General features: G+C 42.9%; 1 protein-coding gene across 3 annotated transcripts in view; it reads left to right on the forward strand.

Moving 5' to 3' along the window:
- PDE1C (phosphodiesterase 1C) overlaps positions 1 to 23662 on the forward strand; it is a 301021-nt gene that overhangs the window by 24130 nt on the left and 253229 nt on the right. For 2 of the 3 annotated variants that reach the window (XR_012585566.1, XM_074575501.1), the window contains exons 2-3: positions 15951 to 16001; positions 21317 to 21488. Coding sequence is in view for 2 of the 3 variants with exons in the window: in XM_074575501.1 (XP_074431602.1) it covers positions 15951 to 16001; positions 21317 to 21488 (223 nt within the window). In the remaining variant the exon portion in view is untranslated. Of the gene's footprint in view, positions 1 to 15950; positions 16002 to 18830; positions 18868 to 21316; positions 21489 to 23662 lie in introns of those variants that run through there. The other variant, XM_074575502.1, reaches the window with a different exon arrangement.

A 23662-nucleotide genomic window follows, 5' to 3' on the forward strand; every position in this document is an offset into this window, starting at 1 on the left:
TCTGCTGAAACTTCTGCATCTTAAGGTGCATTTCAAAATGTACTTATTAAAGCTGAGTACGCTAGAAACTTCTAATCTGAGACTGAAAGGACACCGCAAGTTCATGTATTCAGATAATAATCAGTTATATCTGCAGTTCTAGTCTGGGAAACTGAATCCTGCTGTGGCTGATTATATCTGCATCTGAAACTGGTAGTAGTTCAAGAAACCTTGATATGGACCATTTGGAATTGCTCTTTGAAAGCCTCTAAGGGTGCCAAATTTTAAACTTCCGATTTCCTTCCGAATTATTGTGCCTACATCTTGGCCTGAATCCAGGGATACTGCCTATGCCACAAATAGGTTTCTCCAGAAAAGCTTCAAAAGATTACAAGTCAAGCCTTCTTTTACAGACCTGAAAAATGGTTGTTGTTATTATCCTCCCCTTAACCGTTCTCTTGGGAAGAATGTGATCTTAGAAAACACACAGGGGAGCTCCTCACTAGAGGAGGGTTAGGTGGGTGGGAGAGGCCTGCCACTTTCTTGGCTCTGCTGTGGGTACAGCGAGGCTGTCGCCACAGGCACGGTGGGTTTTATTTCTTTTTTTTTTTTTCAGCCCAGGCTGGAAGAGACCTTGAAAGATCATCTGGTTGAACCTTTTGTGGGAAAGGGAGCCTAAATAAGATTATCCATCACCTTGTCCAGTCGCATCTTGAAAACCTCCAGTGACGGGAACTCTACTGAGTCCCTGGGGAGGTTCTTTCAGTGACTGATTGTTCTTCTGTAAAAAAATTTCTTCTATCGAGATGAAACCTCTCCTGGTGCAACTTGTATCCGTTGTCTGCCCCGTGTGTCTCCTCGAGAAGAGAGAGCCTCCATCCTCTTTGTAGCTGCCCTTTAAGTACTGGAGTACCGCGATGAGGTCCCCCCTGAGTCTTCTGCAGGGAGAAAAGACGTAACTCCTTCAGTCATTCCTCATACAGCAGGCTCTCCAGCCCTTTGATCATCTTCATGGCCGTCCTTTGGAGCCTCTCCAGTCTGTCTGCATCTTTTTTGAATTGCAGGGACAAGAGCTGGACATGGTACTTCAGGTGCCGCCTGATAAGCACTGAGTAGAGTGGGATAATTGTGTCCCTATCGCCGCTAGTAATGGCCCTGCAGATGCAGCCCAGGATCAGACTTGCCTTCATTGCTGCAGCAGTGCACTGATGGCTCATCTTCAGCTTGTCGTCCACCAGGACCCTCAGGTCCCTTTCAGCAAGGCCCAGCCATGCAGATCCTGGCCTGTACTGGGCGCTTTGGTTATGATGTGCCAGGTGCACGACTCTGCACTTGTCTTTGTTAAGCTTCATACAGTTCTTGCTAGCCCACTTCTCTAGCCTGTCCAGATTTCTCTGTAAAATGGCTCTTCCTTCTAACATGTCCACCTACTACCCAATCATCATCATCAAACCCATATATCAAATACATCATATACATCAAACCATACATCAAACCCATCATCATACCCATCATCACCAAACTTGGTGAGGATGCTTTCAATCCTATCATTTATGAATGGTCGTAAATGATCCCAGATCATTTATGAAGATGTTGAACAGCATGCGGCCTGGTATCGATGTCTAGGGGACCTCACTTGTGACAGGCTGCCAGCCTGAGTAAAAATCATTGATCACCACCCTCTGAGCATGGCCTGTGAGCCAACTTCCTACCCTTCTTGCAGACCACCCATCCACTCTGTATCTTGCCAGTTTGGCCAGGAGAAGGCTGTGGTAAACAGTGACAAACACTTTGCTGAAGTCCAGGTAAACAACACCCACTTTTCTCGCCGTGTAACACAAAATGTTAGTTAATCAGGTTACTTTGGCATGATTTGCCTTTGGCAAACCTTTTGCCAAAGGTTGCCAAAACCTTTTCCCAATCACCTGCTTAATTTGATTAGTAATGGTTTCTAGAAGGACTTGTTCTATTACTTTCCCAGGGAGTGAAGTAAGACTAACGGACCTATAGTTTCCTGGGTCCTCTTTTGGGCCCTTCTTGTAGATGGGTATGACGTTTTCCCTCTTCTAGTCATCCCCTAATATCCATGGCTTTCCAAATATTACAGATGGTGGCCTTGCGACAATGTTGGCCACTTCTCTTACCACCCTGGGGTAGATTCCCTGTGGGCCCATAGATTTATGTGGGTTGAGACCTTGCAAGAGGCTGTAGACCAGCCCTTCCTCCACTACTGGCGGGTCAACACATGTGGTGGTGCTGCTACTTTGATCCTCTGGTCTGGGGTCTGCCTGTCTTGGTAAAGACAGAGGCAAAGACAGCATTGACATCCTCTGCCTTGTTGGCTTTGTGAGCAACTAGTTTCCCTGCCTTGTTTAGCAATGGACCTATGTCTCCCCTGCACTTCTGCTTTACTACTCATGTATCTGAAGATCTCTTTGGCCCCATCTCCAACTGGCAAGACAGAGATCACTTGGGCACCCGTCCCTTTCACTTGTGCCCCCACAGCTCTGAAGTCCTGCTTGATCTTGCCTGGGTCTTGCTTTATTGTGTCATGGTGCCCACATGGAAAAGCAGGGGACAGTAATCTGGGCTTTAAACCCGTTGTGACAGCCTCCATGCGACACCCCCCGAGCACTCCTGGGAAGGCAGCACCATGGGGCCCCAGTCTTTCTTCTTGCAAAGTCTGGAATGCCACTCTATTGCTTGTTCCCCCTCTCAAATCCAGCACAGCCTCCTGACTTCTTCCCGCCGCTTCCCCACACGCTGCCGAGGGACCCCCCGGCGCCAACCGGGGCCGGCGGAGGCTCGGGGGGGGCGGTGCGGCCTGTGCAGCGCCCGCGCGGGCAGCGCCTTCCCCGCTCGAAGCCCCGTCAGGGCGGGGGCCGTCGGCCAGGCCGCTGCCGAGCCCGGCCCTCGCCTGCTCTCCGCCAGGCCCAGAGCGCTGCCCAGCGAGCCCTGCTCCTTCTCCGGAGGCCGCGGGCTGCCGGGCGGGCTTGCGGGGCCACCAGCCGCCTGGGGCGGCCGTCGGGGCTGCAGCCTCAGGGGCCCGTTGATGGCGGCTTCCCACCCCTGTCAGCCACCGCCGGGGAGCGCTGGCCCCCCCGGCTCTCGACCGCCCCTCGGCTGAGCCCAGCCGCCCGCCGGCCGGGCCCTCCGCAGGCCCGGACCGCCCGAGGGTGCCGGGGGAGCGGACGTCCGTCAGACAGCCGGCGGGGGCCTCGCCCTCCCGCGGCGGCGGCCATGGCCAGAGGTGGGGGAAGGCGCCGCTTCTGGGCTGCGGGGCCGAAGGGGGAACGCGGACCCCGGGCACCCCCCGCCCGGCCCGGCCCGGCCCGGCCCGGAGCCGCCGGCAGCGCCGTCCCTTGGGGCAGCTGGTGCGGGAGCGTCGGGGCCGGGGGCCGGGACAGGGAGGGAACAGGGGGGTTGTCCTCAGGCTTTTTCCCAGAGGGAACACAGTTTTCTTTGGCCTGCTTCTGTCATTTATTTCCCTTGGGATTTGTCTTCTCCTTCGCTTGTTTTTTCTTCTGTTGTAAGTGAAACGTTTTGGATGGTTCCAGGCATTGCCTGGCGCCAGCCGGGGTGAAGAAGAGGGGTAAAAGGCGTCCCAGAAGCCATGGAGGGGGCTGAGGCCTGCGCGAGAGCTGCTGTCGGTCAGAGTCCCAGGCTGCTGCTGGGGAGGTTTTGCCAAGTGAGGGAATGTTGGGTTTTTGCCAGTCGATTTACGTCCCTTTAGTTTCTTCCTGGTACAAAAGCCCCGTGAATCATCGTGAAAGTGCCAAGTGTTGTCTCCCAGTAGGAAAAGCAGCGATTTCTTTCCTCACAGTTATTACCGTGGCAGACAGTAAGCTTCACGAGTGTAACAAAATCCAGGAATTGCATTTAAAAACTGTGTCCCAGAACGCAAAAAACCACATTGTTTGTGTTCAGTTCTTGCTGGAGACATAGGCCATGACAGCGAATGTGAAAAAACCCTTTCATTTGGAGAAGGGGCATTATGAAACAGTGTTCAAAGGGCTACACAAATTATTTCATACAGGGCTTGCGCAGTCTTCTGTAATGTCTCTGGTGGCCTTTCCTGGCATCTACTCTGCTGTTACCAACCGTGAACTCCAGGAAATCCAGAAACATTTTGAAATCCATCTCAGGAATGTAGGAGTCAGGGCATGAAATGCCCACATGTAAATATTCTTGAACTTCAGAAGTGTTAAGGTCTGGATGCCCACAATATGACGCCATCCCTCTCCTTAATCAGCTGAGAACCCAGATCTGAACACCCCTGGTACCTGTCAAGCTGTGGGTGCACGTTTCCGTGCGGGATTGTCAGGAGTTTGTGTTATTGTGGGAAGTACTTTTGAATCTGGACACATGTAGAATATATGTTTGATTATATGTTCAAATAAGCAAACAAAACCTCACGAGGTGGCAGTGGAGTGATGAAACTGAACAGATTCTCTCTCTTCTTGTTGAGAGTTGTTTTGTGTTTTTTTTCCTATATGACGGAATACAGGAGAATGGGCTCAAGCCCTGACCTGAGCTCTTGGCAGCGGTACCACCCCTCCCTTTGAATAGAACTGGCTTATTGATGCCCAGAAAATTGCAAATGAGTGGGTCTGCAATTAAGAAGCAGCAGTGCTAAAGGTGGGTGTGACTTGTGCAGTAGAAAAGATGCTCCTTTTCTAGGTGATGGAAAGCAAATTCTGCTTTCCCTGTCTCCCACACAGCCCTTTTGTTTTCAGCAGGCTTCCTACCAGTGCCTCTGCAAGGCTGTTCTTAGGTGCAACTGAAAGCAGAATTTTCTCTTTATTATTCCCACACTTCAGGGGCAATTCTGCTTTCACTGAACTGAATGGAAATTTGTGAGTAAGGGTGATGTTTAGATACGTCTGCAGTGCCACAGTAGAGTTCATGCGGCCCTGCCCGCCTTCAGTAAATGTCAGCTTTGTGTTGTGGTTTTCACTGAAGTGACATCTACTGAATTGGAGAAGACCCGTGGGAGAAAATAAACTGATGACAGAAGCTTTAAACTATGGGCTTGGGAACAATAGATGCACATGTTTATAGAGTATATCTCTTTCAAGCTCCTGAGAGGATTTTTTTTCCTCTCATAACTTGAGTAGGATGGAAATCTTTTCGGTCTGGTGGATTTGATATTTTTAACGTCACTTTTTATTGTGTTGTGAAAAAAAATGAACACAATCTTCTCGTTTACGTCCCACAGTGTTACCCCCTGGCCCAAAATGTCTGAAGCTTGCACATCTATTCCACACCTCTGCTAACACTGTGCCAGTCCCTATCAGGTTGAATGAGAGCCGCTACCACGAATAATGTTATCGACTTCCCCATCTCCTCACTCCAGTTTTCCTCTGTATCTCAGGTGTGCTTTCTAGAGCCTGCACATAAGGGAGAGGGATTACTAGAGTCCTTTCTTATTCCTAAAGGCATCCGAAAATTCTGTTAGGAGTCCGTTGCTGTAAAATTATCTCCTGAAGTCATCGCAGAAGTATATAAGATTTTGTAGAATTCTTTTTGAGGCTCAGGAAGGTTCAATCCTTTTTTTACGCTCTGTTTAACAAAAGTCTCTGGAGTCTTGGTATCATCTTCTTTAATGCTGCATTTGAGAATTACTGGTTCTCCCAAGCAGGGTGCCCTGGCACAGCAGAGAGCCCTTGGTCTGGCCACGGTGAACATGTTTTTGGGCAGACTTGAACAAGCATTGTAATTACGTTATTTCAAGGATTTAGTACAATATCTGTGGCATTTTTGACCCAATACTGAAAGCCTTTTAAAGCCATATACTTTTTCTTTTTTTTTCAATGAACTAGTCTGAGAATCTGTAGCGCATAGGATTACTGCAGTATAATATAAGGTATTAATACAGTGGCAAAGCTGTCTTCCTTTCTGGTTTCCTCCTGCCACAATAAAACTGTTTCATAATGGATGTACTGGAATGAAAATGCTAATAAATGCAACACGAATATTTGCTAACTGCAGGTATTTTTACAGCACTGCTCCCTCTAATATCAAGGCAGATAACGATAGTCATCTGTGTACTTCTATGAGTCTGTGCTATGTTTAGTTTGTTAATGGATTGGAGAGTGATTTCTGAATATGATTCATGCATTATTAGAAAGGGAAAAAGTGGATGTGGAAATGACAGGAGAGACTGGGAGCTTAAGCTTATAAATAATTGTAGCATCTGACAGTTGATCCAGTCTCAGTGGGAACTCTCTGGAAACAGTACTAAGCACTGGATCTTGGTGAATGGTCAGAGTAAGGTGGGAGAAGGCTTTATTCAGGTCTTCCCTCTAGTTGACTTGAGTGGACACAAACCCTCTTGTAAAGAAGCACTTCCGAATCTTCTACCAGACTTTGAGGGTTTTTGCTTTTTTATTTATACTAATGTAGAGTCTTTAAAATATTTTCCCCTGGAAAAGTATATCAATTTATGTGTTTCTTACTTGTTGAAGACTGTTAATATTAAAACTATTACATAAAGAATCTCTATTGTATCAGAACCACTAGACAAATATTGTTACAGAACTGTATGTAAGTGGTGGTATAATTGAACTATGATTATTCAGACATCACAGTGGGTTATTTTTATCAAAAGAATTGGTGCTGACTTGGAGCTGGTAACACTTATGCAAGCTCATTTTGTGAAGCATAAAAGGATGGGTAAAACAGGTGTCTTAAAGGTGATGGTAGGATGGGATTCAGTCTGAGCCTTACATGCCAGGTGAAATTTTGTAAATCAAACAACCAAGTAGATAGCTTCCTTGTGAACTGGTGGTTGTCTGGGATTAATTTAGGGACTAATCCCATTGCACAGTTATGGCCTGATTGTACGTTTTTCTTAAAGATATTTTTAAATAGGCAGCTGAGTTTTCAACTTAAATTGTTGATTTGTTGTTAAGTCTGTTTCCTCTGAGAAATATTAAGTTTTCATTATAAAATCAAAAGGTGCCCAAGCTGAAACAACCTTAGCTTTCAAACAAAAATCAATACTTTCCATGAGAAACATCCATAGATTCTTTAAAAATATTTTTGTACAACCCTTCACACATCTTCCTCAAAAACCCTCCTTTTTTTCTAAACAGCTCTATTGGCAGTGTAATTTCTTCAACTGCCAAAATACCCTTTTGAAATCCAATTGCTAAACTGCTGTGCGACTTTCAACAAGGCATCTTTAATTTACATTCTGTCAAATTCCAACAAAATTGGAAAAACTACTTCTTTTTCTCTGTTCACATTCTTAATTAGAATAGCATAGTTCAGCTGGCCAGTGGAGGGCTGGATCTGCTGCATGTGACTGCATGGAGCTGGACTCCAGCAGGCTACTGAGGGGTGAAAGTCCCCTTAACACATCTCTCAGACTCCACCCTTAACACTTTGATGTCATCAAATATATGAAACAGTGAAGTTCATGGTCAGGTATTTTGAATTTAAATTGCAGAAAAGCATTGTTCAAGGAACGTAGGTTTCCCCATCCATGTCGTATTTTGGATTTCATGGCATCCATGAAGCAGACAAAGCTCCATCTCATGGTATAGTTCTATAGCCCCCATCCTCCCTGCCAGCTGAAGCTCTGACAAAAGAGAGCTGGCACCAACGTACAAAGTGACAAGAGTAGTATCTCCCTTACTCTTTCGGTACTCAAAATACTAAATCCTAAAGGAAAAAGAGACTTGCCAGGGTTTTAGATAAGATTTTCCCACAAAGTGAGGTAGGCAAATAAGTCTCAGAAAGGTTAAAGTCACAAATGAGCTCTGAAAGTTTTACCCTGTGGCTGGAGTGTGTTTTGTGTCCCATATAAACATGGCCAATGGGTGTGTTTAGCAGAGGAGCTGCACAACTTGGTTTCAGTGGGACAAGGGGATGTGACGGTGATAGTAGCAATGAGTTATTTTCCCAGTTTGGAAGAGTTGCTTGCCGGGATGTGCTATGGGCATGGATCCAGATGTTCTAGGTCTGAAAATGACCAGCCTTTCCACCGCAGCAGTGTAACCTCTGCTCACTTGTTTTTCGAAACCTGTGTTATTTCCACGGCAGTTTGTTGGCACTGTCCATGCTAATCTGTGGCTGTGGTTACACTTTGGCTTTTCGCCAGGATGCAGCTGCCAAAATCACCCCCCTTAAACCCCAGGAAAAGGGTGTGTGCCCAAACAGATAAAGTCCCTGGTCCTCCTCACCGTGGGACCTCATGGATGTTAGTGTTAACTCTGGTGCAGGGAGGGAATGGCTAATAGAGGTGGTCTCTGGGCTCGTTGGTTTCTGCTGTGGACTGAGAGAAGAGTGACAGCGTGAGATTTGTCCTTGAGAGCAAAATGGCAAAGGAGGCCTCAGAGACGCCCAGCAGCTGTGCCCAGTGCATGGCCACCAGGGGCAAAGATTGCCCCCTGGGCCTCCTGGGCACAGGGACGGCCTCAGGGCCAGCAGCCCAAAGGCCTTCTCCAAACGATGCTGGGTGCAGGGGCAGCAGGTGGGGCACAATCACCGCCCAGCAATGCAGCAGTCACAATGTCCTGGGGCAGGATAAAAGGGGGCATCCTCCTATGTCCCGCTGCCATAGCTGGCCTGGGGGCAGCACGAAGGCATCTGAGAGGAAGTCCTTGAGGAGCCAGTGGAATTACTTAGTGGGAGCTTAGGGAGGAAGACTGGAAGCTGGATGAGGCTGCTCGAGGTTCTTCGCTGCAAGTCTAGCTCCCAGTGTTCCACGTTCAAAGCCCATCTGATGGACGGAAATCCTGCTTTAGCCTTTGGGGAACAGACCCTGGAGGTGGGAGAGAGAGCCTGGAGTAAGGAGGGCTCTCCCTGGATTGAGGAGAATTGGGTTAGAGATCATTTAGGCAAACTTTACACCCACAAATCCATGGGCCCTGATGGAATGCACCCATGAGTGCTGAGTGAGCAGGCAGATCTCATTGCAAAGCCGCTCTCCGTCGTCATTGAAAGGTCATGAAGAACAGGAGAGGTGCCTGAGGACTGGAGGAAAGCCAATGTCACTCCAGTCTTCAAAAAGGGCAAGAAGGAGGACCCAGGAAACTACCAGCTGGTCAGCCTCACCTCCATCCCTGGAAAGGTGATGGAACAGCTCATCCTGGATGTCATCTTCAAACACGTGGAAGAAAAGAAGGTTATCGGGAGGGGTCATCGTGGATTCACCAAGGGGAAATCATGCTTGACCAATCTGATAGCCTGCTTCTATGAAATGACTGGGTGGATGAGGAGAGAACAGTGGACCACTTTCATGTGTCTGCTCACTATACTATTGTTTATATGATGCATTTTCTTCTGGAAGAGAGCTAGGAGTCATGGTAGCCCATACGAGCAGAATCCTGTTCTAAAAATCCCACGGTTTATGATTTCCATCTATCAGTCTTAGATTCACTGCATGGAAATATATGACCTAGACCAAGCTTTCCAGATATATATTTACCCTCAGGAGAAAGATGTGAGTGCGTTTGCTACAAGGGGCAATCTGTTAGAGGTACTAGAAGTAAGAAATCTCAGCTAAATGTAGAAAATCAGCCCAGACATTCCTAGGTAAAAAAAAAAAGAAGTCATACTCCAGGAAAACAAAAGTTAAGGCAGCTTTCATCATCTTGCAGTAGGTAAGTTTTATCTATCTATATAGTTCCTTTTCCCTCACCTCCTGATTCACAACTTTTCTGGTAGTCATTTTCAGGCTCTTAGCAAGCAATTATGGGTCCATCACATGCTGTTGGTGACTGCATGTGCCAGAGCCGTATGTATCTGTGTGCAGGGAGGCAAAGGGGCTGTGCTTTTTGTACTCTGAAGACTGGCATGGTAGAGGTTTGGGAATGAGAACAGCCTGGAGCTTGTGTGACTGGAGCCACTTGTTCTGTAAACTTGGAGAGCTTTGGGGGTTGTTCAGTCTACAGAACATACATTAATAGCATGAACAGATTACGCAAGATTGCGTCTCAGTTTTGAGGTTAGGAATATGTTTAACGTGGGCTTTCGTGCAAGGAAGGTAGTTTTGGTCCAGGCAGTTGCTGGTGTTTGCTCCTATTTTCTTTAACCTCCATAGCCCAGCAGCAGGGCCCTTCAGTCTTTAGGTGCCAATAGGGCCAGACTTTGCAAGCTCAATGCTTGCATCTCTGCCTCTAAATAAAATTTGGCTGATGCTCAGTAGAGTATTGAATGGTTCTGCTTCTTTTCATATAGATATTTTGCACCTATTTCTCTGTTACAATTCCCCCGGGTACACCTTGCCCTTCTGAAAGCATTTCTGTGGCTGTCAGCGAGACGCAGAAGCTCAGATCAGTGCATGGAGTCAGAGTCCCTTCAGAGAGCGGCAGCAACTGTCTTCAGTTGTCTGAGGGTACGAAGCGTTTTCCACTGCAGAAGCAGCTTTCCCGTCACAGATGCAAATAACCTACAGTGTAAGGATCCTTTTATAAGGAAAACGAATCATTAGTTGTCTACAGTGTTCCTCTCCCAGTTAATGAAGAAGGACAATGCTTGGTGTACAGTGTCGTTGCCAGGCAAACAGCAGCAACAAAAATCCATTAAGAGTTATTTCAGGAAATGCTGGGTGGCGTATGCCTCTTGGTTATTACTTGTAAGTGAAGATTACGGACTGCCTTCCAGAGGTATTTTGAAACATAGCTCTTGTTTTGAATGCGTTCTGTGATCTTCACGGTATATCCAAGAGATGCATTTTGTGCCTTTTCCATCCATGTAATTGATTTGTTACTTAGTTGTAGTAACTAATTACAAGCTTAAGTCCAGAGAGACAGTCCAGTTATCCAGTATTTTTGATCAGCACAAGGTTGATGCATATCCTTGTAACTTTGTGACCCTACCGGTTTGTTTTATAGGGTGTGTTTATACTGCCTGCACTATCGATCTTTACGGCACGAGTATTTCAAATCAGATGAAGTTGCTGGCATTTCCTGCGTGGTACTGGGATTCAACACTCTGTTACAAACTCTTTGCGTGACTGACTCTGGAGGGCTCTGAATAATCTCCTGTTCAGGAACGCGTGCACTGGCTGCACGGTTCCTTGCATTTTAGATAGTGCTGGATAAAAACTCTCAGAAGCAGAATTTGCCTCATTATGAGGCATATGGTCTGAGACTTTTCTGATCTCCTTATTTGACTAAAAATCCCCTAAGAATAGCTTTTCTTGTGAGGAGCCTTAGCTTCTGAATGGGTCAGAAAGCCACCCGGAAAGCTTTCCTTTGGTACTATTGTGCTTCACATCCCTGTGTGGGATTGATCTTGTGTAGGATTTTTGTTAATGACTGTGACAGAGAAAAAAGGAAAGTGCTGATAATTGCTGCTGACAACACAAAGCCTTCCTAGTGCAAGGGGAGATCTGAATATCTCACAGTGAGATCCACGTGACCTAGAGGATGGGGCAAACAACAAGGGCTGAAATTAAGTAGTACGGAGTGAAAGATCATGCAGATGGGGAATTAATAACAGAAACTTCTGCTATGATCTGAGGGTCTGTTAATTGGATGAGGGGGGTATCACAGCACACAACTAATGTGTGACCAGCCAAGAATAAGGCTTCTTAATGTTTGCATACAGCACCTGTGAGAAAATGAATTGACACTGAAGAGGTTCAGTAAAGACGGGGAAGGGATACGAAGATACCTGCGCTGTAAGGCAAAACTAGATGATCATGGTGTGTTTGGTCCACAAAATGATGATGGAAGGGGGAAATTCGGTCTTTCCATGCCCAAGTCAGAGGGAGGATTAAGCGCCAGAAAAAAGAAATACTTCAGCTTAAGGAGATTGCTGGTGCAAGAAGAAACAGATATAAATTGACACAAATTAAATGACAGGTCATAACTGACACTGCAATCAGGTTCTGGCAAAGTCTCATAGTATTACATAGGTAAGCATAAAAAACAAGCTACCTTTAAGATCGAGTTTGATAAGTTTATAAAATGTCTCATGGCATTATAGTCTTTGAGAACAAAAACTCCTGGAGTTCCCAGAGATGATCTTACTTTGATTTGCCTGTAAAAAGTAAACAAACAGTTATCTCAGTGGTTGCAGTACTGTCTTTTATTCTTTTATTCTCCCGAGTTTTAAGGGAAAAGATTAGCAGGAGATGATATGTTAGGGCAATACAGAGATTTATTTTTTTTACAGGAGTGTTATTCAAAATACGTGGCATTGAAGGGGAAAAGAAAGAAAAGAAAAATCCTTTTTTAAATTCAGATTGTATGTTCAATGTAAATTTACCTACATATCTGTGTTCTCATCTTATCTAACATACTTTTTCTCTTCCTAACACTGACAAATTTACTAGCAGTGTGAAATACATAGTTAAGCTCATCTGCCCTTTGGCTGATGAAAAAAAAAAAGAAGTCTCCTTGAAAGAACGTGTTTACTGGTGGGTAAAAAATACCTGACTTTCTTTTTTCAGCCTCTCAGCTGCTTAATGGCAAAATACAGATGCTGTGCTACTGTCTGTCAGTCTTGATGAGTCAATACTACGAAGTGGTATATTTTTCTTTGCATTGTACGAGAAGTTTGACAAAGGATCTTTGAAAGCTAAATTGGCTGAGGGGGCGTACTGGTGAAATCAATACCTTCTGTAGAAAAAGGTGGCAAGCTGTAGGAAATAGTTTAACAGGGTAGGCATTAAAAAGTGAAACCTCCCCATGAAGTGGGTACGCCGTGAACTCGCATATGAGTGATCCACTTTGATTAAAGAATTGATCATGCCTAGGAAGATATTTTTATAATTCCAGGGAGGAGCTCTTGAGATTTCCAGGCAGTTTTGATACAACATAATATTTTTGAAATGGAAGAAATCTGGCTAGGCCTGGTATTTTATTGTCTAGTTGGACAAGAGAGCACAGACAGCACGTGAATGTTGTGCTCTGATGGGGTGATTGCAGGACAATGTCTCCTGCCTGTCATGGCTGTCTTTCTGAAGGAAGAGAAGTTACTTACAAGCTACCTGCATGCTGCTATACCCTTCACCAAGATTTATTTGCATCCAGGTTAGAATGGAAAATAACTTCAGATGTGCATGGTTTAGTATTAAAAAAATAAAAATTAAAAATGACGGGATGGAAACCGAAGAAGGTCCCACCCACTTAGAACATTGAAGTAAATATATGCATGCTGATAGTTTTATCTAATCAGAGACAAAAATCAGCCTAGACTTCCGCATATAAGGGTATAGTGTGACTGGAGAATAAACATATCTGAAAAGACAGCAGTACAGGAAATCTTTGGAAATACCATAAATCATCTCTGGTGTGGGTTGTGACTTGCTCTCTCAGAGATTCAGCTTCTTTCTCCAGCTTTGTTAATTCATACCTGCTTTCTCCCAAAAGCTTATTACTATTAATAAACTTCCATAAACACAGATAGGGTGGAGAAAATTTCAGGCTATCTGGAGAAAAAGTCTTTTCTCATGTACATATGTCACATACATAGCTGTCTTAGTTCTTTGTGTCTCCAAAGACTCCTGTAAGACAACTGTAGGATGTACATGCAGAATTTCCACAGGAAAAATGGCATCAAGTGAAATCTTCTAAGATTTTCACACAGAGCAAATGCAGAAGCGCTCTTTGCCTCTGAAACCCTTTTGATTGCAGGGCTAAACAAACCTGAGATCTCGCCTACGCACACACCTCATTAGTCCCAGGCAATTCCCAGGCAGCAGTTACCTGCTCACTGGTACCAGGAATCTTGCTAGTAACGCAGGTTCAGCATCCCCTGTGCTTTCTGGCCTGCTCATTGCTTTGCTGTTCTACCTGCGGCTTTGCTCCGCGTGGCTGTGTGACAGATGGAAGGCCATTACTCTGTATGTGACACCATCTGATGTCTGGAAAGCACTGACAACCGAAAACAAGCCTATGCAGCCTGATATTGGAAACTGCTTATTTTTGAGGGGGTTAACGACACCTGTTGTGTTGGATGCTGTGAGTCTGGGAGCTGAGCTGCCCAAGCACAGATGCTGGGTGGAGTGCTCTGAAACTCTTGTTGCAACATCCAGCTGGAGGGTGGCACAAAGGGTGAGACCTTGTGTGCAACTGAAGCCCCTGGTGACCAGGGAGTGCCGTCTGCCACCAGAGCGGAGGAAATACTCTAAAGCAGACAGTAGTGCAGTTAAAATGCCTTTAGCAGGCTCTTTCCTCATTGATCTACATAGTTCACTTGATGCCCCAACTTAGGATATCAGTGCATGTTATGAATTTGCCCAGGCTCTACTGCGATACGGAGACATACCTAGGACCCCAGAGGGGACCAGTCTGGGAGGCGATCTCTCAGTCTACCCCATGCAAGCCATCATCACTGAGTTAAAGACAAAGCCTGGCTGCATGACCATTACATATTGGCTACAGCAGTGTTTTCTGGCACGGTTTTTTTGATGTCACTGAGTCCAACTCTTTTGATCCCTGCCCTGTGGAGGATGCTGCTGCCTCTTCTTCACCATGCCATCACCTCAAGCAGAGCCAGATTTGACTCTGAAACTATGAACTGCTCTGAACCTCCCTAACTGTGTGCAGTCACTCCAGTGTCCCTGCACATAATGTCCCAGGAGAGCTTATTTGGTTGGGGTTTGTGCTGCAGGTACTTGTGATGGACTCAAGCCAAGGAAGGTTGTCTTGTAGGAGCTGGGAGACCTCACGGCCCCTGCTCCCGCTGGCCTGGCGACTTCCCCAGGCTGATAGAGAAGCACCAGTGTTTTAAGGGCACCATCTACTGGCTAATGGGAGCAAAATGAGGCAGTGATTTGTTGAAGAAGTCCCTTTGTTAACTACAATGAGTGCTGGAGCCACCTTAATCAACAGGTAAAGATTGGAGAGCAAGTAGGGAAAGCTGGAATGACAATGGATATAGGTCTTAAATAAAGTCAAACTTAAACTGACAGCCTTAAGACTTGTCAGAAGAATTCAATTTCATCGAAAGTCTTTTCTGGCTTCAAAAAGTCCATTAGAATTTAGTTGACATTATATTGCTAGGAACCCATGAGTCTCAGTTCTGGTCATATTTTGTGTCCTTTTGTGGGATTTCTTAGCTTGGTTGGTCTTGTCTCTAGAACACAGCATTTTTAAAGAAAGCAAAGAATTGACAAGGTTTCTGTGTGCACTTAGAATATGTTCTCCTCCCTGTATGCCCATCAGTGCTGTTCCTTATGATTATTCTAGCAAAAAAAAAAAAAAGTTACAGCTGGTAATTCCTCACCTTGATAACTCTCCTCTCATTTCAGCTGTACTTTAATATTGTGAGAACCCCAAAGAGTCATTTGTGCTCTTGACTAACTGCAAACCAGCTGGGTCACAAAAATGTTGAGAGCTATGCCAGTATGAATCTGAGGCAGAAAAAAGAAGGATTTGTACAGGATTGTTTTTATCGTAGGTGATATCTATATGCAGTTCCAAATGTCTGAGGATTCCTTTGCACAGATCTTTAGATTTCATTTAATTTGCTGTTAAATGATCCTCTGGGCTTTCAAAATTGCTAGTGCGTTTCCTCATATAGGTGGAATAATCTTACTTTTTTTTTTTACTGTACTCATTAATGCAAAGGTGAAAAAATGATGTATTATTTAGGACTTGGAAAAAAGTCCAGTGTAAAGTAGAATTTGTAAGAATGACTGTGATCATATATTGCTATGTACTATTAATGGTTAGTGCTTGAATGTTGGGCATTCAAGCATATCATTCAATTATTATGTGGGACAAAACAATGTTCGCAGGTGCCTGTGGTGTGCCCTGCTGACTCTGAAAGCTAAACAAGCAAAGTAATATATTTGGTGGCATTAAAAAAAGTATTATTATATATTTGGCGGCATTAAAAAAAGTATTATTATATTTCTGTGTGTGTATACTTATACATATATATCTGACTACTGTTACTGTGACCAATCTTCTCTCCTTTACGTGCATGAGAACTGCTATTATAATTAACCTTAATGTAACATTTAAATTGAGTGCTTTTTATTTCTCTGTATTTTCTCCTTTCAGTTGCGAACGAGGCGGGTGACAAAAATGCACGACCACTTTCACGATTTGCCCGTAAGTAGCCTTTTTTATTTTAACTGGCTGATTTCTATATCTACTGTAGAAATAAACACATATAATAAGTTATTTTATCTCATATTATGTCTGCCCTGTTATTACAGTTCATTTACAGTACTCAACTGAGGAACCGTAGTACATAATTGGAAAAGTCACTCACAGAAATTCAGTCTTATTGAACAGAGCTGATGCAAATTTAAAAGGATGGAAAGGGTTTGGGCCTTACTGTTGTTTCGAGCATAAAAAGTTATAACAACATAAGTGTTGTAAAGCCAGCTGAAGTTTACTACAGTGGCTACAAAAAGATTTGGGTCAAGCCTTAGAAATAGTGTATGAAAAATGTAATTTAGCCTTACTGATAGCTCCTCCATCACCTTTTGCTTCACGTAGCAAGGTTAGGAACTAAACGTATGGCTTTGGATTTGAAATGTGTCACAAATTTGACCAAAACAAAGGGAAGCATCTGGTAATCTAGCACCAACTGACCATGACTTTGACCATATTGATTATTAAAACCACACATGACAAAATATGTAGAAATGAGGAGGAAGGTAAGAAATCCTTTCCATAATGCATGCAGTTTTATGATGATTTGTGATCACTTAGCAGGGAAAAATCCCCTTCTCATCATTAAAAGGGGGCATTTGCCATCATCGTGGGTGGTGCAGATCAAAACGGCAAAAGAATTTACATCTATGGTGCAGTATTTCACACAGTCACAGGATGGCACTCTGAGCATGCCATACCTCACATAGGTAGTTTAAGGTGCATAGTGTAGAATGAACGTCTGTAGCTATGAAATCTGTTGCATGTAGTGACGTACAAGGTGACTGAGCAGATTGAACAGGACTGAGAGAAAATTGTACGGGCATTCCTTATTACTGATTTAGGGTTTATTTTCCTTCATGTTGCAGACAGTAAAGGCTTAAAAAGGGGCTCTATTCATCATTCCTGGCTGGTTCAACCCTGCAAATGCATATGGCAAAGGAAATCACAGAGGAGAGAAATGTAAATATAAATGCAAACATTTTCAAGTTCTTTATCACGCCACTTTTTGTCTATTATGGTTACTGGATACTAGGTACAGAATTGGAAGATGCAGCCCAAATACTATTTATTCCTGGATATTTGGGTTATGAGGACTTCATGCTGCAATGTTGCCTGACAAGTAGGTCAAGCATAATGTCATGACATTTGAATGCAAATTTGATTTGCAATGCAGAGAGGAACACTTAGATAAGCCTGGTTGGAAAGTAGTTATAGAGGCATAATATGGGGATGAGGGGAGATAATTCCAAGTATAAACCAGACCTTCAATGTTTGGAGTGAAATTCAGTGATCTGGGAGTCAGGTTGAGTTAGCTTCTCATAGCGTATCATTGATGATGACTATGTGCTCAATATAAGGTGACAACTCTGTGGGAATGGGAAGGAAAATTAGAATGGGAACTGCGTGATGGAAAGGAGGGAAACATCTGAGGCATGTGCTGTGCTAACGTGAGTTAAATGGATGATGCCCAAATTTATGCTGAGTGCTATAACCTACTCTACCATACCACGTTTCATTGAACAAACATTGGAGTGAAGATCAAACATTCAAAAGCATCCTGACTGAATGGCAGAAAAAGCCACAGCATTTGAAGACAAGGATTCGAGCAATAACTGATGTCATAGAGGATTATCGTCATTATCCTCGTGTCTGAGTCGCAAACCGGAGACTGGCTATCTTCCTGGATTGTCCCTTTCACATTCACTTGAATGATTAATTCAAAGGCAATTATTAACTTCACAACAGAGAACAGGATTTCCATTGCTCTGTAACAGCTGCCCATTTGAGGTCAACAGTGAAACCTTCAGAGATTTCAGTGGGATCACAGTCAGGCTGTCACTGAACACTTAACAAATCATACCCATTTTGACTGACCTTATTTACCTGATCTAACTTCCTGTGCACTTAACCAAACATGAGATAACCTACAGAAACCCAGATGAGCCTTGTTCGTCCTGACTGTTGTCCACAGCTCTCTGGAGTGTGTAGCTGTTATCCCTTTAGTTCAGGATCAATGAAGAGGGAAAGGCTGCTGGTGTTAAGTGAGGCAATAGGAGTGGTAGTTGTGTGGTTATCAGTGATCCAGGTAGCTAGACGTGTAGTGTAACAGTATTTTCAGGCTATATCAAAGTATTTGAACACCCACCCGCAGATTCTGTAAGCAGAGTTCGGCTTTTTAAATTATAACACCTAAATCTATTTTGCTTTTGCCTCTAGCTCAGCTATAATAATCTTCAACGGGGTACAATAAAATGAGGGAGAAGCATTTTTGCAAAAGTTTGCGCTATTCACAGGGATTTGAAATTAAAATAAAATGTTATTCATTCCAATGCTAGGGCTACCCAATCTTCTGTACTCTTAAATGTCAAATTCCAGTCAGTTTAGGAGACTTTGAATTTAAGAGGTTACTACTCTATTTAGCAGAAGTTAGTGTACCTGGTATGTTGCTATGTCATTTTGCTACAAGTACCACTATGCCATTGGTCTTTGAACAGTTGTGGTTGTGTGAGTTTAAGTTCATCAAGCTCTCAGCATTTCAGCAGCTGGAAGCTCCTGGCTGGTGTCTCTTCAGGCAGGCTTGTTAAATAAAAAAATCGTTTGCCAAATGCCCTTCACCTGAGCATAGCTGTGGGCAGGCTGAACACTGATTAGGGGAGGTGGGTATTGCATTGCTCTAGTGAAGTTGGTTAATTCACGTCAGTTGGCTGATTTGCCGCAGTTGATCTTTGTAAGAGCAAAGTAGATCTAGGTCTGCAGTCTACATCTCATTGTAGAGGAAAGCTGCACAGGATGGGTATCCATGCTGGAGGAAAAGGTATAGGTGTATGTGCAGAGAACATAGCGAGGAAAAAAGCTATATAATACTGAAACAAGTACTTGATTTTCTTTGCACTGTGCTTGTTTAAAGAAAAAAAAAAGAAAAAAGGTTTGATTTGAGTGATTATATGATTTTCAATGGCAGTTAGCTAACCTGTCGTTGTTGGCTTTCGGTGGTAGTGCAAAAAACAAACTACTTGCAAGTGCAGAAAAAGACTCGTATGTCTTTTTCCTGGACCGTGGTCTTGTGCTGAGCCTGAAAAGCTGGAGGGCCTGTGGAATAAAAGAAAGAGTAGAGCTGTGGAAATATGGAGAAGATAGTTGTTTGGGAAGCTTTGCAAATTCCTTGGAGTTGCAGGGGGAAACCTCAAAATTATAAAAGTGGCTTCGGAAAGCCTCTTTTACACAAAATATGATTTTAGTAGCACACAGCAGCTTTTTCTGCAAGTGTTAATGTCCTGCTCTCCTATCTTAGTGTGTAGCATATATGGCTGGATGGCAACTTATTTTTCTTTGTTGACTGTAACTTAACAGAGACTTAAACTTCTGGTTCTAACCGTCCTGAGTATGACATACTTCTGCAAAAGAAATGGTCCTCTCAACATGCTATAGGGAGTCACAATATTTTTGGCTCTATCACAGGTGACCTGTATGGTCAGATAATTCAAAACTCTTACATCCTTTATATATCCCCTTACAGTTTGGGGAACCAAATGCTTATCTATTCAAGTAAAATTAAGAAATTTTGGGAAATTTGCGTGGTGGTCTAAAGAACAGAAACAGTAATATTGCTATAACATTGCAAATCCTTGAATGATAAAGACGTATGGATGTTGTGTTTATTTCTGCAGATGTTGTGTAGACATTACTTTGGACTACCTAGCGCGAGGAGTAATTTTTCTAGCTATTGTAGCACAGAACTCAGCACAGGATGAGAAGGCTGCCTCTAAATCTGAGTAGATATGGTCCTTGCACTTTAAATAGCTGCTGACAATTAAGAGCAGAGAAGGCTACGAGCATGGAGCTTTCCTGATTAGCTCGGAAACACTCCGAAAATTACTTTGGAATGGGGAAGATAGATGAGGATTCTTGCTGATCTGTCTTTGCACCATTTAGGCTGGGTGAAAACAAGACATTGAAGACAACCGGCAAAATAAGGCTGCCATGCAGATATTGCTGTTTCTGACAGGGTAGCTTCTCATGATATAGGACCAGGAGACTTGAGATAACAGCTCTTCTGTTTGTTTATGTACGTAGTGTGTGCTGCTACAGAAAGTCAACCTTAATCCATATGTGTTATGTCCATTATTTGTCTCTTAGTTGTCTCTTCTGGACACTGAAGTCTGAATGCTGGGAAAATATTTGAAAATTTTACTTGTACAGTCTCTTATAAAAATCACTTGCTGACTTTAGAAATATCCCATTTGTCAGAATTATTTTTTTTTCATTTTGCATATTAATAAAAGGCCCATGGGGAACAACTACCAGCAGAATTGGTGCAGCTTATTACATTGGAATCCAGTAAGATTAATGCTTGCTGCACCTGTGTTGTGGGAAGTCTCTTAACTGAAATAATTAGTATTTCAGTACTTAACTGCTCTTCTTGGGATCTGCTAACTCACTCGTGTATATTCTTTAATAAGTGAAAGTTAGAATGTGACACAGGTGTTCAGTATGAGAGTATCACGGGGATTTTCAGAAGTGCCTAATTTATTCAGAAGCTATTTGGTAACTTTTGAAAATATGAAACAGATACTTAAACTTTATGAAGTGCAAGTCACATATTCTCTTCTCCAAAGGCCGGGAGGAGATCTGACTGAAGGATGCTAATTGTACTTTGTCAGTAGGACTAGACTTATAGATGAAGATGGAGTTTCTGAATGACATGCAAGAGGCACCTGGTGACACTTCTGAATAAATGTAGAAAGATCATCCGTATAAATATTTTGGCGTTTGAATGTCTACTAAGAAAAGTTAAAGTTTCAACAGAAAAGACATATGTTTTTCTGATACTAGTCCTTCAGTGATATCTTTAATCTATAATTTAACCCCTATTAACTTTAGTCTAAGAAAGTCAATGATTAATATTGTATTGATTTGATACTTTGTTTTTTGGTTAGTTATTTAGCTTAAAATATTGCCACATCAATACATGCTAAGCTATAATCTAAGTATAATGAGGAGAGGATGTTTTTTATCGACACGTGAAAACTCCACGCGCTGTAATCAAATCTTTTTGTGAGAAGCATTACAGTCTTGGATTTGGAATGACCTGAATGTTAGTGCTTATTTCTACTTTGAGTTTTATTTCAGGTTTTCAGGCTTAATCCCAAACTGTGGTGATGCAAAGGTAAAAAGATAACAGAACATCTTTGTTTACCAGACAGCTGAGAGACTGGACAACAGGCCTATGAATTTATTTTCCTTCTCACTCTCTGTTTTTGCAGGGTCTAAATCACAAAACTGCTTGTGGAACACCATTATCGGTGGGCTGACCGGCAACCTCAAGGAAAGACCAAAGCCGACCATCATCAGTGACCCTAGACCTCCTGAAGAAATCCTAGCAGATGAGCTACCACCAGTGGATAGTCCTGAGGCGTTGGTGAAAACATCTTTCAGGTCTGACGAATATGGGTTTACTTTGTTTATCCTTGAGAAGGGTATCTTGTTAAGATTAAGTCTGCAGTGTGGGTTTGGTGGGAGAAATCGATGCTGGAAGATTCTGTGATGCGGCGTATCTTTGTATGAACAAGAGTGAAAAAAGAGGTCCATAAATAATACTGACTGGACTCGTCTTTCGCTTCTCAGACCTCATTAGCCTTCTTAAAAGACTATGGACTAGACAGATACAAATACTGTGACTAGTCAAAATGGTCAATAAAGACAGCTTGTTATATGAAGATTTCTTTGAAGGTTGGTATTGTTTCATTTGAAAGTGGCTCAGTGATGAAGACATGCACTTTAGGTCAGATGAAGTGCTTTATTGATGCAAGGGAGAGCTAAACCTTTTTCTGTTGATGTAATGTCTTGAGAACTGTCTAGCATTAATTTATTTTGCCAAGGAGAAGGATTCTGTCCAGGGGCTTGCAAGCCAGCGATTGCTGTTGTTGTAAAGTGCGTGATATATCTATTGCTGGGTTTTCCTCTCTTTTTTTTTTTTTTAACCATGTGGACGTGCAGTTGTCGGATGTTTCTCGGAGGCATGTTTTCTGAAAATAATTTTCTCAAAATGAGATAAAATAGAGATAAAATAGAGAGTGTACACTGTGGATCTTTGACCAAAATGTATAACTGGTGTGCCCAGCACAAACGAAGTGAATGGCAGAATTGATTTTTCCAAGTGTTTTTTGAGCTTTTGTTGTTGTTGAAACAAAACATGCTTTACTTTTTTGTTAAATGAACACGTGTGCATAAGCATAAAATGGTTTTTGCTTTGGATAAATTTCTCTGATTGCAGTGATTTTGATTATACCTCAGTCTGTCAAACTTATTTCAGTCTTCATAAAATCATTATTTAGAAGGTGCTTATTTAAGTCATTATATTAGGTGGTAATTTCAGATATCTTGTTTATACTGCTTAACATTTAAAAACATGTTACCATGAAGTGAGTTTATGTCAGTCTATATAAATCAATCCTGTAATTCCGTAGCACATTTTCATTCTTTAATGTTTCTATTGAAATGGTTCAGGACAAGTGTTTCGGAAGCTTTTATGATGACCTGCGGTATTTAAAAGCTTTTAAACCCTTTGTCTCTCTGATATTTGAAATCTATAATTTCAAGAGATCTAACTCTTTTTCAGCTTTTACTTCTCATAACAAATTCTGGGTTAGCAGCAATCCTTACAGTGCCATCGTCAAGATAATTTCAACCATTTTATATGACAAAATAATGTCACAGCGTCTCAAATGGCATGATTTGATTATGTGTGTAGGGGTGACTCTTGAAAGAAGTGAGCTTGTATATAGCATAATAAGGACTGATGAGTTGGAAAATGTGATTTAGCAAAATGGCTTCGGTAATGCAGTTTAAATGGCTTTATAAACATTACAGAACCCTTGTATTTCAACAGTATAGAAATTAATGTACAATGTGGCATTTTGGGGGGCTTTTATAGATGGAAATACAAACAAATTGTTGTTACAAAGTAAATTGTAACTGTCTAGTTTTATACAGGAAGGAAGCCCCATGTGTGTTTAAGAGCTATGCAGAGGAGGGGAAGATAAGAGAGAACATTGCAATTACTGTCTGAAGACATGAGAAAATAAGAACACTGGTGTTTTTGTTCAGTTTGGGATCGTGTTGATATTATGGTGCAAACTGGGGCTTATGAGGCAGTAGCATGTTTTGTAGATGGGTTGCGTGTGTGATTCATCGTGGTGTTCTGTATGTAGTGATCTTCAAGTGCTTCCTCGACAAAGTTTGACTGGTGCATCTTGAGTGACGGTGGTTGCCTGGCAAGCATGGGCTTTCCTCGTTTTTTGTTTACTGGACGCTAGTGGAAGATCTTGCTACCCCTGTTGCCTTTTGGGGAATGAAATGGGCTTCACAAGTTGTCTAGTCCGGCATGTCTTAATTAGGAATCTGGTGGCTGAATCTCAGGGGGTGTGTAGTGCAACGCTGGGCTTGTGTGAACTGATTTTACAGAGAGAAGAACCAGGCCTTGTTTTTGAGCATGACTGCATGACTGCTACAATCTGTAAAATGCAGTGACTCCCTTACTACTTCTGATTCACCGCTGTTAGAGCAGCGTATGGCAATACTATCCCTTTCATGCATAGTTAAAAAGAAAA

Source organism: Larus michahellis, chromosome 2, assembly GCF_964199755.1.
Source record: "Larus michahellis chromosome 2, bLarMic1.1, whole genome shotgun sequence".
Lineage (NCBI taxonomy): Eukaryota > Metazoa > Chordata > Aves > Charadriiformes > Laridae > Larus > Larus michahellis.